This window comes from Hemicordylus capensis, chromosome 6 (genome assembly GCF_027244095.1).
Source record: "Hemicordylus capensis ecotype Gifberg chromosome 6, rHemCap1.1.pri, whole genome shotgun sequence".
NCBI classification, from domain to species: domain Eukaryota; kingdom Metazoa; phylum Chordata; class Lepidosauria; order Squamata; family Cordylidae; genus Hemicordylus; species Hemicordylus capensis.
In genome coordinates, this window is record NC_069662.1 from 143941568 (window position 1) to 143956202 (window position 14635).

Below are 14635 nucleotides of genomic sequence, written 5' to 3' on the forward strand. Positions count from 1 at the left end.
TTAATTTGTTATAATTGTGATGATCATGGCGTACAGCTCATGAAAACCCCAAATCCACAATCCCAGAAAATTAGAATATTACATGGAACCAAGAAGACAAGGATTGAAGAATAGAACAATATCGGACCTCTGAAAAGTATACAGTGTACTGTGCTTGATTGGCCAGCAAACTCGCCTGACCTGACCCCATAGAGAATCTATGGGGCATTGCCAAGAGAAGGATGAGAGACATGAGACCAAACAATGCAGAAGAGCTGAAGGCCGCTAATGAAGCATCCTGGTCTTCCATAACACCTCATCAGTGCCACAGGCTGATAGCATCCATGCCACGCCGCATTGAGGCAGTAATTGCTGCAAAAGGGGCCCAAACCAAGTACTGAATACATATGCATGCTTATACTTTTCAGAGGTCCAATATTGTTCTATTCTACAATCCTTGTCTTCTTGGTTCCATGTAATATTCTAATTTTCTGGGATTGTGGATTTGGGGTTTTCATGAGCTGTACGCCATGATCATCACAATTATAACAAATTAAGGCTTGACTTATCTCGCTTTGCATGTAATGCGTCTGTCTCATATATCAGTTTCACCTTTTAATTTGCATTACTGAAATTAATGGACTTTTGCACAATATTCTAATTTTCCGAGTTTCACCTGTATAATAGCTCCCATTTCAAAGAGCAACTGTCAGCAAGCTCCACCATCTGGAATCTGCCTGAGAGACAGAAGCAGAACTACTGCAACGCAGTGGCTCCTATCCCCAACTCCACCAGGCGATCCAAAAGGATACCATGGTCAATAGTATCAAATGCCGCTGAGAGACCCAAAAGAACCAACAGAGTCACATTCCCTCTGTCAATTCCCTGGTAAAGGTCATCTATCAGGCCGACCAATAGCCTGCTCTAACTTCAGTTTGACATCGGTCTAGATAATCGATTTCCTCCAAAACTGCCCAGAGCTGGTGAGCCACACTCTCTCAGTCACCTTGCCCAACCACGGGAGACTAGAGACCAGCCTATACCGTAACTATCCATCACTGAGGGATCTAGGGAAGTCTTCTTAAGAAGTGCTTCTCAAACAAGGAGACATCCTACACTCCTTCAGCGATGAGTTAATGATATTAACTAGGCCACCTCTAACAATTTCCCTACTAGATAGAAGCAGCCAAGTTGCGCAAGGATCCAGAGAACAAGTGGTAGGCCGCACCACCCCAAGCAGCTTGTCCACATCCTCTGCATCACAGATTGAAACTGATCCAATCCAATACTGCAAGAGGAATTGTTGGACACCACCTTAATAGACTCTGTAAACACAGCGGAGTCTAAGTCAACCCGAATACAAGAAATTTTGTCCGCAAAGAACCCATTAAAAGCATCACAGCAGAACCAAGTCTCTGGTGACTGGTTTGAAATCGAATGAGCCTGAATCAAACTCATAACCCAGGACAGCTTGGGTATGTCTGTTGGTCTTTGCACCATAGTGACCTCCAAGAGAGGCCATTATTCACTAAAGATAATGTGAGAAGTTATTCACAAATTATTCAAAAGTGAAGAAGTTATTCAAAATGAGACATTGAAGAGTAACAGTCTTCTGTCAAGTTTTGTTACAGAAGGAATTTCCCTCCAAAACACTTGCTAACCATCATTATTTTGTTTTGCTTTTTTGAAAAAAGAAAGCCAATATAATTTTTGACATAAATATCTCCTAAAGGACACCTGATCATATTATCATCTGTTATTCTTTGAAGCTATCACAGAACACTCCAGTATCAAGGATTTACAATGCCACCTTGGCAATTCTTCTCATTTGTATACCTACATATGTCGTTACGCTCCACTTTCCCCCAATATTACAAGGTGTAATGTAACAAGCTTACAGGTGTAAGCACACCACTAGAAGTGTTAATATCACCTCTGAAAACCAGAGCACTAACATTTAGGACAACGGCCATTTTACCCATGGTTAATATCCACACTCATACCAGAATTATTGCAAAATGATTTTTTTTTTAAGGGGAAAAAAAAACTTACCAGCTGCACAAGTGTTTTGAAGCTTTCATGTTGTAAGAGTCTGTCTTATGCATTAGACAAGCATATAAAAAAGGCTTAGGGATAGTTTAACAAAAGAAAAGGGTTGGGGGAGGAAAATGAATATCCAGGTGGCTTTTGAACTATAATATAATAAAGGACAAGAGTTTAGAGAAGCATAAGAAATAAGCAGACAAACTGAAAAGAGCAGTAATTTAACATACAAAGAGGGAACAATCAAATATTGTATTTAAAAACAAAGTTGAGAAATGAGTGAGGTCAGCCTGCTTCCCTCCCCATCTCGCAAACCATTGTCACCATGAACACAGTTCAAAATGTCATCCTATTGAATACAAATATACTCTGTAGCAAATTAAATTCCATGGCTAAATCAGAATTGAAAAGTTCATTAAAAAAAAAGTTATTCCACTTGTAACTGACATGAGTCCATAGACTTCCAATCAAGAAAGCCAATAGAAAAAGGAGCAATGAGGCTTATTTACAGAAGGTATATGGGGCCCAGAAGTCTCTCTTTCACACAGCACCTTGCTGCTGGCAGGCTTTTCTGGACATTGTGTGCTACCCTGAGGGCTGCAGTCTCTAATCAGGTGACAGCTCCCCTGGACCCATCACAGGATCACCTTACAGTAGGCCTATCTTGGAAGCAGGTCTTGAACTGGTGATCTGAGGACTTATCAGTACCCAGCTTTTGCCCAAGAATAGAACTGCAGACAGAAGCCTCTTCCCCCGCCCCCACATGCCTTTCTATCACTCTGCCATCAACTGCAAGAACTGGGTCTTCTTCCACTCACCCCTCAGAGATATCAGATACACATGAAAATGTTAAACATCTGGACACATACAAAACCTTATGGGCATCTACCCTTCTCCCCAGCAGTGTTCTGCACTCTATGGTCCTCCAAAGCATCCATGATGCGAACATAGGACACTGTCTTATACTGAGTCAGCCCAATGGTTCATCTACCTCAGTGACGTCTATACCGACAAGCAGTGTGTTTCCAAGGTTTGAACCAGGAGTCTTTCCCATCCCTACTGCAGATACCAGGGAGTGAACCTGCGACCTTCTGCATGCAAAGTATATGCTCTACCACTGAGCTACAGCCCCACCTCCTTAGGGGAATATCTTATAGCAGACAGTGCCCACAAGTTGTTACCCATCCAAATACAAACCAAGGCAGACCGTGCCTAGCAAAGGGGACAATTTATGCTCACTACCAGAAGATCAGCTCTCCAACTCCCTGCCTGCTCAACCTCTGAAGACTGGATGTTAGAAGTGATATGGTAAAACTGTGGGGCCCATCTCTTACTCATGACACACTAGTTCCATTGGGGTAGGGAATAAAATATATAGTTTAGTGCCTCTATGATTCCTTTGTATTAGTTCTTCTGTGTGAACAGAAGCCAGGAAACTGACATCTCTCCTTAAAAGGGTAAATTATTTTGTCATCTCCAAGATAGGGCTGACAGAGATTCCTGCTTACAACCTTGGAGAAGCCGCTGCCAGTCTGTGTAGACAATACTGAGCTAGATAGACCAATGGACTGACTCAGTATACAGCAGCTCCCTATGTTCCACTCAGACAAAATTCTTCCAGCTCCTGACAAGTTGACATTTCTTTTCATCTGGACAGTGAAAAATATCACTCTGTGAGACAAAGATTTCTCTCTCTCTCTCTCTCTCTCTATATATATATATATATGTTAATCTCTGCAAAAAGTCATGTTAAACTGAATTTGGAAAGATGTTTTCCAGCCTAAGTTCCATCTGACTCTCAACTCCAGTAACATAAGGAAAGGCACTGTGTGTTTGGAAATATAAAATCCAAAGCTTCCTGAGATACATGAATGTTCTGCTTGTGTAGGACATACATCTTTGCCAGCCTATAACTTCATGGCTATGCTGGGAGAAAAGTGCTATACCCTTTCAATTAAGCAAGAAAGGAACTCTTGTACGCATGCTTCTTTCAAAGAAAAAAGAATACCAGCATTCCTGAAAACTAGCTGGAAAAGATTTTATGTGCGTCCATGCGCAGGAATGCAGTTGAATGGACAGTAAAAAGGTTATTCAGCTGGAGTAACCTGCATATTAATCATTTTTTAAAAGTATGTGGAGAATCATGCAACCAAGTAAACCAATAAAACCACACTCAAAAGCCAATATATAGTCTCAACTCAGCAGCACACAGGTAAATACAACCAAAATTATCTATACAAGTACCAATGCTAACATCACAGCTCTTCTCCTTTCCTTATTTCCAGCATTCCAAAGATGAGTTAAGAGGGCTGCAGAAATAATTTCCACGTGGGGAACTCTTATTTTTTTTACCACTAAAACATTCAGTGGGGTGTCTTCTTGTGATGAATTACATGAGAATAGATTTGCCTGTCCACATGTGGTTTGCTGTTAAAAAGGAGACAATTAGCACAAACAAGCAGGATTTCCCCCCCATGTAAACTTCTTGGCAGGACAAATACTCTGACCTAGTACAGTACTAAAGACCCTGGGCTATGAGCTATGCTGTTTAGGCTCTATTAATACATACAGAAAGTGGGAGTGAGAGGCTAGAATGCAGGTGGAAAATTGTTTCATTCTGTCATCTGCTTCAGCACTGTACTAAGTGACAGTCTAATTGCTCTGGTCATTAACATATATCAGCATAGAGGTCAGCTAAGCTATTCAATTGCACTCATGGCTTAGGTCAAGCTGTTTGTATATTCACTCATAGTAATTATTTGGGTGTGACAGATGAAGAGCTATTACAAATATGAGGCATTTGACAAATTTTTATTAAGATGGTTCCACGTTTCATTGTACAGTGCACAGATTTTACAAAAGCACGTAGTTCTGAAATACATCATGTCAATAATTTATTGATTTAAGATAACATTGTATTTCAGGCATTTCAGTAAGTGAATTGGTGACAACTTCAAGTATTGCTCTGAATCCCACAGTATAAAAATTTGTTTGACAACAACAAAACAGCAAAAAAATACATAAGGATATCTGTACTTAAACATAAGAACACAGTTCCCAAAACCATGCCGTACAATACAAAGAGGCTCAAAATTAAGTCAAAATTAAACCAACTTCAGATCTTTTTTTAAAAAGGTATACATGTGATCAGAAGCTCCAACCAATTTTAAAGTTTGCACATGGAAGATTCCTGAATGTTGAAGAGAGTGGACAACTCCCACTTTTGCCAAATTCCATGGATGCAACATTTTTGGATCAGGGCAAGTACAAAAGCCACTGCAGACTTGCGTCAGCGTACTCAAGCTATCAGGCTGGTGCATTCTCTCTCAAAATAAAGAACAAGACAAGCTTATACAGATTAATAGTTTCAGATGTTGCAGGTAAGAACATTGTTACCAGAATGCTATATTTTATGTGGCAGATAAAGGGACAGCACTGATGTCAAGATGTTCTCTTATAGAAGGTTTCAGGCTGTCATAGTATTTGATATCTATGGGCCAAATGTTTCTTTGTTTTCAACACACACATTAAGAAAAGTCTCACACAGTACAGCTTACAAGTAGGGCAACTGTTTTTCTAAAAAACACTTTGGATCCTCTTCTTTACAAAACCCAAACCTTGGTAAATACATACCAAGTACTTGTGGCTCTAGCTGTATGCACTGAAAGTCAAAGATACTCAGTACCTAACAATTAAAATAACCATAGTGATTTATCCAATTCAATATTTGAAAAAGTGGTACATGGTAGTTGAAAAAGATTCCAGTTCAGTATTTTTCATGCAACTAATTGGTGCTGCTGAAGTTTAACCACATGTAATTCATCAAACACAGTCAGACCTGAGAAAGACTCCAGATTATATTGCGGATGTTCAGTGCCAGGCTTCAGGATGTGTCAAACTACCCTAAACGTTTGCAAGAGACTATGTTTTGGTTGTTGGCACTTCCCTTGTATTACACAACTTTGAAACAAATGCAGTGAACCAAAAAAACCCCAACCTTCTATTTAGACTACACTTGCAAAGACCTGGTGGTTTATCTGTATCTAAACTAAAATATTTACACGGAATGTTGAGTTTATAAAGCCAAAGTTTCAGATCACAGACACAGTGTAATCTGTTTAATAAATGATCACATTGACAAGGAAATTTAAAAAAATCCCTTCTCACCTCTTTTCATAAATATATAAAGTCTCACTAAATTCTTTTGCCTTTAAATAAGACAGCGAACCCTTTTTTATGTTAACATAAGTAACTGGGTTTCACGTTTGTGTGCCCAGGTTCTGAAGTGCCACTACCACACATTATCTGCAAGACAAATTCACTTACACATAAAATGCATCTCTCTCTCTAATAAGATACTTCATATCAACAGGAAACAGAGGTAGGTGTGGAATCCTGCTTTCTTCTTTCCAGACAACACACCTCGAGGCTTCAACAGTATGTGGCCAGTGTAGAATGAAAAATGATACACAAATTTTAATTACAAAATTGTACATTGAAAAAAAAAGCTTCTGGGTTCTCTCAAAGGCATATTTTTTTTAATAAAGGGTTTTTTTAAAAAATGAAGCATTTATATAAATAAAATCAATTTTTGCACTTGCCTCTATTGCAAAAACAGTTCTCAATGACACAGTTAAGAACTACCTCTAAACAACCCAAAATTTGATGTTCGAATTAAAAACCTTATATTTCTTTCAATACTACAGAAGTGTAATCTACAAATACTTGAAATGTACAATATTATTGCTCACTTAAAATCTCCAATGTATTTTTTTTCCTATCAAAGAAGTTTGCATTTGCTTTTCTGGTAAAGACACCAAAGTGAGTCTGAATGTGAAAGGCAAGCTCTTATTTCCCACATATACCAACACTCCATATCTATCATAAATCAATTCCAACACTCCAAGAAATATTGACCAGAATTGTGCTGCAGTTTTGAATTCTTCACGTGTCTAGCAGCAGCAAACTGAGGCCACTTAAACACACTACAATAATCTCAGACCTTAGCATCTTTTATTGACTCTGGGCTTAGAGGTCTCACACTAGAAGTACAAACTACTTATGAAATGTGGTATCACAACAGCTGGGGTGCTTTAAAAAAAAATCTGTAAACAGATTCAGGTAAAAATAAGGCTTCAACTGTGATCTTTTTCCAAAAAGGAAAGTTTACATACTGAAAAATAAGATCAACATTCCATTGCACCAAGTTTGTGAATGCATCAGTTTACCAAAGCTAGAAAAGCTTCCCACCAACAAAATTGCCACTGAAGTCCAATTAAGTACCTTATTAAAATATTATGAAATATTTTGTTTATAGTGTTATGAATGTACCCAGCTGACTGGAACCCAAAATGTCTCTCTCTCCAGTTTGTCAAAGGTTGTTTTCAGTTCATGGTAAGCTGCAGTAAGATCATCATTTACTATAATTTTGTCAAAAAGGTGGCCATATTGGCTTTCCATTATCTGTGCTGATTTAATCATTTCTTGAAAGTCTTCTTCCTAATATAAAGAGAACCAGTCAGTCAAGAGCAAAAGCAAATCAGTTCATGTAACTTAAAGTAACAGGGCACTGTATTTTAGGGCTTGGATCCAAAGATTCCACTTCATGACTTGAAGGCACTTCTAATTGTGCGGGGAGAAGTTACCAAATCCTCTGCTCCTCATTGGACATACCTTCCACTTATACAGCAGGATCTTTGGATTCAAGTCTATATTAGCTAATTATTTATTACAAAGTGAATACAAATTACATTTTACTATAAGGCTTACCCAAATCATAGTTTCAAATTATTCTGTAATAATTTTTTGTCCAACCTTTCCCCTTCTCCTGCATATCAGCATCATTAGCCACTAAATGATAATTAAAGAAATGCCTGTGTGCTAGAAACAGCACTGGAAAAATGTTTTTAAGCTGTTTACATTAATGATGCACTGACCAACTGCATTACCTAAGACTTGGACTGCTATTAGCAAGGGATTTGCTAAAACACAGTCTGCATTTTTGAAAGTTTGGTAAGAATCCAAAGAATATTTCCTTTTAGATTCCTGGGTCTTACTAGGGCTCATTCAGTGGGTTTATGTTCATGTTTGTGCAAATATAGGATGTAACTATATAAAATTAAGACCAAAAAAAATCTCAAGAGGAACAAGCTCCCAGGATTGCATTACACGTTTCCAAATTAAGAAACCATCTTTGCATTCAGCGGTCTTGAGAAGTCCCAGTCACCTGAACAAAATATTCTAAATTATATCTAGAATTATCTCCCTATTCTTATTATTTAAAATATTTATACTCTGCCCCTTCAGTGCACTACTGCTCGGGGCGGTTTACAACATTAATAAAATAGATACAGTACAGGATAAAAAAATTAATAATGTTAGAAAGTTAAAAGACCAGGCCTAAAACCACCATTAAAATAACAAGTTTTAAAAGTGAAATTAAAAGTGATCAGTAAAAAGCTAAACATTTAAAAAAACCTACCAGCAGAGGAGAAGATATTTAAAAAGCAGAGGAGAAGATATTTAAAAGCCTATCTAAAAAGATGTGTCTTTAAAACACTAAAGGAGGGAGCATGGCAAAGTTCTTCTGGGAGGGTGTTCCAAAGTCAAGGAGCCACAAATGAAAAGGCCCTGCCTCTAGTCCCCACCAGCTGGCTCTCTGTTAATGGTGGGGCCATGAGCTGCTGAGCGGAGGGCCCTGGCAGGTTCATACAGGTGAATACGGACCAACAGGTCCCCCAGTCCCAAGCCATGTAGGGTTTTAAAGGTTAAGACCAGCGCCTTGAATCTAGTCCGGAAGTGGACCAGTAACCAGTGAAGCTGCCTCACGATGGGTGTAACACTCATGAAGCAACTTGCGCTCACGAGCTTCCTAGCAGCAATATCCTGGACCAGCTAAAGCTTCCAAACTGTCTTCAAAGGCAGCCCCATGTAAAATGCACTGCAGTAGACCAATCTGGATGTAACCAAAGCATGGGTGACTGAGGTCAGATCCGACTGACCATAGCTGGTAAAAAGAACTCCAGCACACTGCTGCCACCTGTGCCTCCAAGGACAGTGTCAGGTCCCCTGCTAACTAAGCAAAAGAGGCATCTTTCAAAGTGGTGATTCTCTTATATTTAGCAGGGGGAGAGCAACTGGCCCTATCCAACCCCAGCACAGCATCCTTCCAGTGGCTGTTGCTAGTATCTGCCTTATGTTTCTTTTTAGATTGTGAGCCCTTTGTGGACAGGGGACCATCTTCTTGATGTATTATTTATTTTTCTATGTAAACCACTTTGAGAACTTGGGCTGACGAGCGGTATATAAATATTATAGTAGCAATAGCAATAGCAATAGCAATATAGCAATAGCACTTACATTTATATACCGCTCTATAGCCGGAGCTCTCTAAGCGGTTTACAATGATTTAGCATATTGCCCCCAACATTCTGGGTACTCATTTTACCGACCTCGGAAGGATGGAAGGCTGAGTCAACCTAGTAGTAGTAGAAGGTCCAGAAGCACCCCCAAGTTGTGGACTTTGTCTTTCAGGGGGACTGTGACCCTGTCAAAGTCCAGATTTACCTTGTGACTCGGATGATCAGTTTTACCAACCCAGAAGAGCACTTCTGTTGTATCTGGATGACGTTTTAGTGTGTTTGCCCCCCTCCAGTCCAGCTCAGCCTCCAAACTGCGGTTCAGAGCATCCACCACCTCCCTGGTGTCAGCTGACTTAAATTATAGGTAGAGCTGGGTGTCATCATGTATTGATGACACTGCAGCTGTAACCCATGGATGACCTTCCCCAGTGATTTCATGTACATGTTAAACCGCATAGGAGACAGAATGGATCCCTGTGGAACTCCATAGGCCAAAGGCCAAGGGGTGGAGCAGGCATCTCCCAGCACCACCTTCTGAGTACGACCATCCAGGTCGGATAACCATGCCCACTGCTGCCATTGCCAGAAGAACAGGCTGAACTGTCCGAGGATGTGGGGGACATGAAGAAAGGAGCTCCTGGTGTGACCACTCTCCCTAAATCAGTTTCTGATACTGCTTAAAAAAAATAATAATGGAAAAAACATGTATCATCTGCACTTCGAACAAATTAGTTCCAACAGCATGTGGTCACTTTTACTGAGACAAAACTCTGGCAACTTTTGTCACTTGCAGGAAGGCAAGAGGTACTTACCTGAAAAGGTTTGGCAGCACCCTTTTCATCCTTGCTTGAAATGATCTTCGCATTTTTTCTGGTCTCGCGCAAACGTTCAATTGACGGAGGTTTTATAAGTATGACAAATGGTTTAAATTCTAATGTCCTTAAATGCTTCACTGTCTGGAAAGAAGAAAATGCTATATTATGCATGGCTTGTTTTAAAATGTATTTATCTTCGAGTATGACAAGCCATCTGGCCTGCTCTTCCTTCTGACACTTTCCTTTATCTTGCTCCTTCATTCCTCAAAGCTACTGCCATTACATATAATGTATACAACATGTTAATTGTACATCCCCTACTGTAAGTATCAGTCATTTTGTTCATGGGTCTAATTCTACTACGTAGGAATGAGAATCAATGAGAATCCCCATTTACAAAGAATAAATCCTGTTTGAATAAATAGTGTGCTAAAAAGCTAGTCTTTTAATACTCAAGTTCATATTCTTTCTACCAGTTTGATGCCAACATCAGCTGGTGTGACACAGATCCTTCCTTTCAGCTATCATGCTGAAGCCATCTGCTTCTTTCCTCATTATGCCAAATATATCTCCCCCCAACAGAATCCAAACACCAGGCACCCCATTCCTTTTTCCACCAGGAAATACTCAGCTCCAGGACATGCAAGGAGGATCTTTGATTTCTTTTATGATGGCAGGAATACAAGCAGGGATGTACTTGCTGGACAAAAAGAGCAATCTTGTGGCACCTTAAAGACTATTACATTTATTGTAGTAGGAGTTTTTTGTACAGTTTAGTTCATCAGAAACATTGAGGTTTATCCTCAGTTGGCATCGATGTGAGTGCTGTGTTTCTGTATACACATATGCACATACCTGCCAACTGAGGATAATATTATTTATTATTATTATTATTATTATTATTTATTTGAAGTATTTATACCCTGCCCCTCCAGTGCACTACTGCTCGGGGCAGCTCACAACAATAAGATAGACAGAGTCACAATAAAAGTAATAAAATTAACTAATTTTTTAAAAAAAGATTAAAAACCACAATTATTAGGTTCAAATTAAAACTGAAAATTATAAAAAGCAAAAGCAGCCAATGAACCTACCAGATATAACAAAACAATAATGGAGCATTAAAAAGCCTCCTTAAAAAGGTGCGTTTTGAGATGTTTTTTAAAAACACTGAGGGAGGGAGCATAGGAAGCTCTTCGGGGAGGGTGTTCCAAAGCCAAGGGGCCACAACCAAAAATGCCCTGTCTCTAATCCCTGCCAACTGGATCTCTGTTAGTGGCGGGGTCATGAGCAGGGCCTGAGATGATGAGCGGAGGGCCCTGGCAGATTCATATAGGTGAATGCAGTCCAACAGGTACCTTGGCCCCAAGGCGTGTAGGGCTTTAAAGGTCAATACCAGCACTCTGAATGCACTTCTTGCATCTTTTGTAAGATGTTGTTGTAAACTGCCCAGAGACGCAGGTTTTGGGTGGTATAAAAATATGTTAAATAATAAATAATTAATAAATAAATCTGAGGATGTGGACTAGAGTCAACAAAAGATTATGCTTCAGCAAATTGATTAAGGTGCCATAAGACTCTTGCTTTTCCTGCAAGAGACTAGCATACTATTTCTGTGAAACGTGCTGGATAGTTACTACCAGAAGTTCTAATACTTGTAAGCTAAAGTGTTAACTGATTGCCTTGCATGCTTAGTGGTATTTTTTGGTTAAACAGCTTTGAAACAAATTATTTTAAATTCCCTTATGAGACAGCACTTTCTCTACATATTTAGTTCTACAAACACAGTTAAATTCTGTGAGTAGTGAACTATTACTCTGCTCAGATGACCACCGAGTACATTATTGAGAAGATAACAGTCCTGGTCAGTAAATTCAAGTAAACAATTTAACTGTTTGTTCTATTATCTTTTTTGCTTCAAATCTTGACAACTTCAAATCTTGTTACAAATCAAAGTTACACCGCCAACAGAAATGCTAAAAACTTTATTATTATTATTATTATTATTATTATTATTATTATTATTATTTACTTACATGAGGCTGCACATCCAACAAACAAACTTTATTTTTAGCCAGAACAGATCTAACTGAGTCTATGCTGGTGCCGTAATAATTGTTCTTATATTCTCCATATTCAATAAACCTGTAGTAGAAAAATATATTATTCCCATTTCCTCTAAGAAACCACAGTGTTTAAGGCCATACAGACATAGTTGCATAATTTAGTTCTGAGTAGAAAGAACATTTGTTTTCTATTCCAGCATAGATTTTGGCTTTGTTATTTTCAAAATCTGCATCACTTGCTTTTATTACATCGACACAGGAAAAAAAGGCTAGGGACTAACAGCCCACTAATATTTTCCATCGTCCTTGTCTAAACCAATGCAATGCCATAAAAGCATGGATAAGCTACACAATAGAAACTACTGAAAGTAGGGTGTGTAATAGCAAGGTTTTCAGTCTCTAAATAAGACCTGTTTTATCACTGCAATAGTCATTCTATGGTAGCCGTTATATAAAAGCATGCCTTGCGGTTGCCAGAGAGCATACCTGGATATTTCAACTGTCTTAGATAATAGTGCACTGGATTAATATTGGACCAGTTATTGCAAACATAATAGCCCTAAACCAGTGAAGCCTTTTAGGACACGGACCCAGATGTGAGCACATGGAACTGGATTTTTAACTTTTTCTGACTTCAAAAAGTAAATTCCATACGCAACATTAGAAGCTTCTTCTAACAGGCCTCTCTCTGCATTTCAGAAGTAGCCTCTGGGGGAAAATAGAAAAACTGCTGCTTAAAAGCAACATTAAAAGTGTGCCTCTATGGACTGGAGACTTAGCTGAGGGTGACAGAATAAGCAGTTGCACAAATTATTGTCAACAGTAGGCCGTATTTGACAATCTGTGTCTAGCTTAAGTGGCTCATGTAAACTGGTGGTGTGCAAGCTGGCTCAAAACTTACTGGTAAAAGGGAATCCGGTAAGGATTCCCCTTTACCAGTATGGGGTGGGGGGCAGGGAGAGACAAGGGGTTTAGCTAAATGAATTGCGGCAGATGGAGAGTGGTTTTTTATCACGCATGTGTGGAGGCCATTTTATTGACCTCTGCATACTTGTAGAGGCCCAAACTGGGCCTAAACCAGCCCTACCTGCTCCGGTGAGGGGAGCCCCCACTGTCACACCCAAGGCCGCTGCAGGTAAAAAAAAATCACTCCCCCGTTGCCACAACTCACTTTAGCTAATCCCCCTGGCCCCCCTTCCCCTTTACTGGAAAAGGGGAATCCTTACTGGATTTCTCTTTTACCAGTAGTTTTGATCCTACCCGAACCGGGCTCAGTTCAAGTGTGCACAAAACCAGACCAGACCCGGTTTGGCTTGAGTCTGGTTCAATTCGAGCCGAACCAGGTTTTCTGGTGCACATCCCTAATGTAAGCCCACAAGGAGGTAGCTTTTAAGTGCATACACATAAATATAAACATAACTGCAAGCAGGTTGCTGCCCTCCATGAATTCAAATCAAATGTGATCTAATTACTTTGAATATTCAGAAGAGGATGCATCCTCCCATTACCAAATTGATGCCTAGCCACAAAAATGACAACACATTGTTCCTATTACAGTGCTTGTTTACTTGTTTCCCACATACTTGTTATTCTGTACATCTGTCTCAAACAAGTGCTTGGAAATAAACGTGTACTCAACGCCGTCACTCTCTTGGCTTCTTCTTGCTCTTGTTGTGTCTGGTTTTATGGAAAGAGAATTAAAAACTGGTTTACCAAAAACAAGCAAACTAATCAAGTTCTGTCCTATTTTATGTTAATCACCAGCAATGTGAATGGATGTTATTCAATCTTACAAAGAGGTTCATAGAGGAAAAATAAGACAGCAGCACAAGAACCCTCTCCCAAAGACATGGGCTACAGACCATGAAACTTCTTCCTCTCTTTCTGTGTTCCCCTCACTGCACATAAAAATGGTCCCCTAGTTACTGGAATGTGGCTCTGACCTTGGATACCAAAACCACTTGCACTAGTGGTTTAAATATTGAGGAGAATGGAAGGAAATATGCAAGTCAGAGCCCCACTCCTGGAGAAGCCCAGTATAATTATTAAAAAGGTTTCTGGTTGCCTGTGTTTTTAGATATATATTTTTAGAGTTGATCTGACCATTGTGTTCAAAAATTATTTTCAGTAATTGCAAATCAACTTAATGAAAAATAGCATTCTACAAGAGTTTGTGACAAAATGTCTCATTCATTTTTGTCATCTCTAAACAATATGACCATTAAATATTCACATTAAGTTTTGTATGATGCAACAAAGCCATTAAAACTTTACAAAAGTCGAGTTCAATTACTGCAACCCCCATATTTCCTTCCCTAAAGTTCTGCATTACTGAAGTAAATTTTAATGGTTTTTTTCGTCTAAAGAATCT

At 39.2% G+C, this 14635-nt stretch overlaps 1 protein-coding gene across 10 annotated transcripts in view; it reads right to left on the bottom strand.

The window, feature by feature from the left end:
- Window positions 1-4817: 4817 nt before the first annotated feature.
- MPP7 (MAGUK p55 scaffold protein 7) overlaps window positions 4818-14635 on the bottom strand; it is a 151699-nt gene continuing 141881 nt past the window's right edge. For all 10 annotated transcript variants that reach the window (XM_053262885.1, XM_053262886.1, XM_053262879.1 and 7 more), the window contains 4 exons: window positions 13848-13941; window positions 12235-12343; window positions 10196-10339; window positions 4818-7521 (listed from right to left, as the gene is read on the bottom strand). In XM_053262885.1, coding sequence (XP_053118860.1) covers window positions 7342-7521; window positions 10196-10339; window positions 12235-12343; window positions 13848-13941 — 527 coding nt within the window. In that variant the 3' untranslated portion in view covers window positions 4818-7341. The remainder of the gene's footprint in view (window positions 7522-10195; window positions 10340-12234; window positions 12344-13847; window positions 13942-14635) is intronic.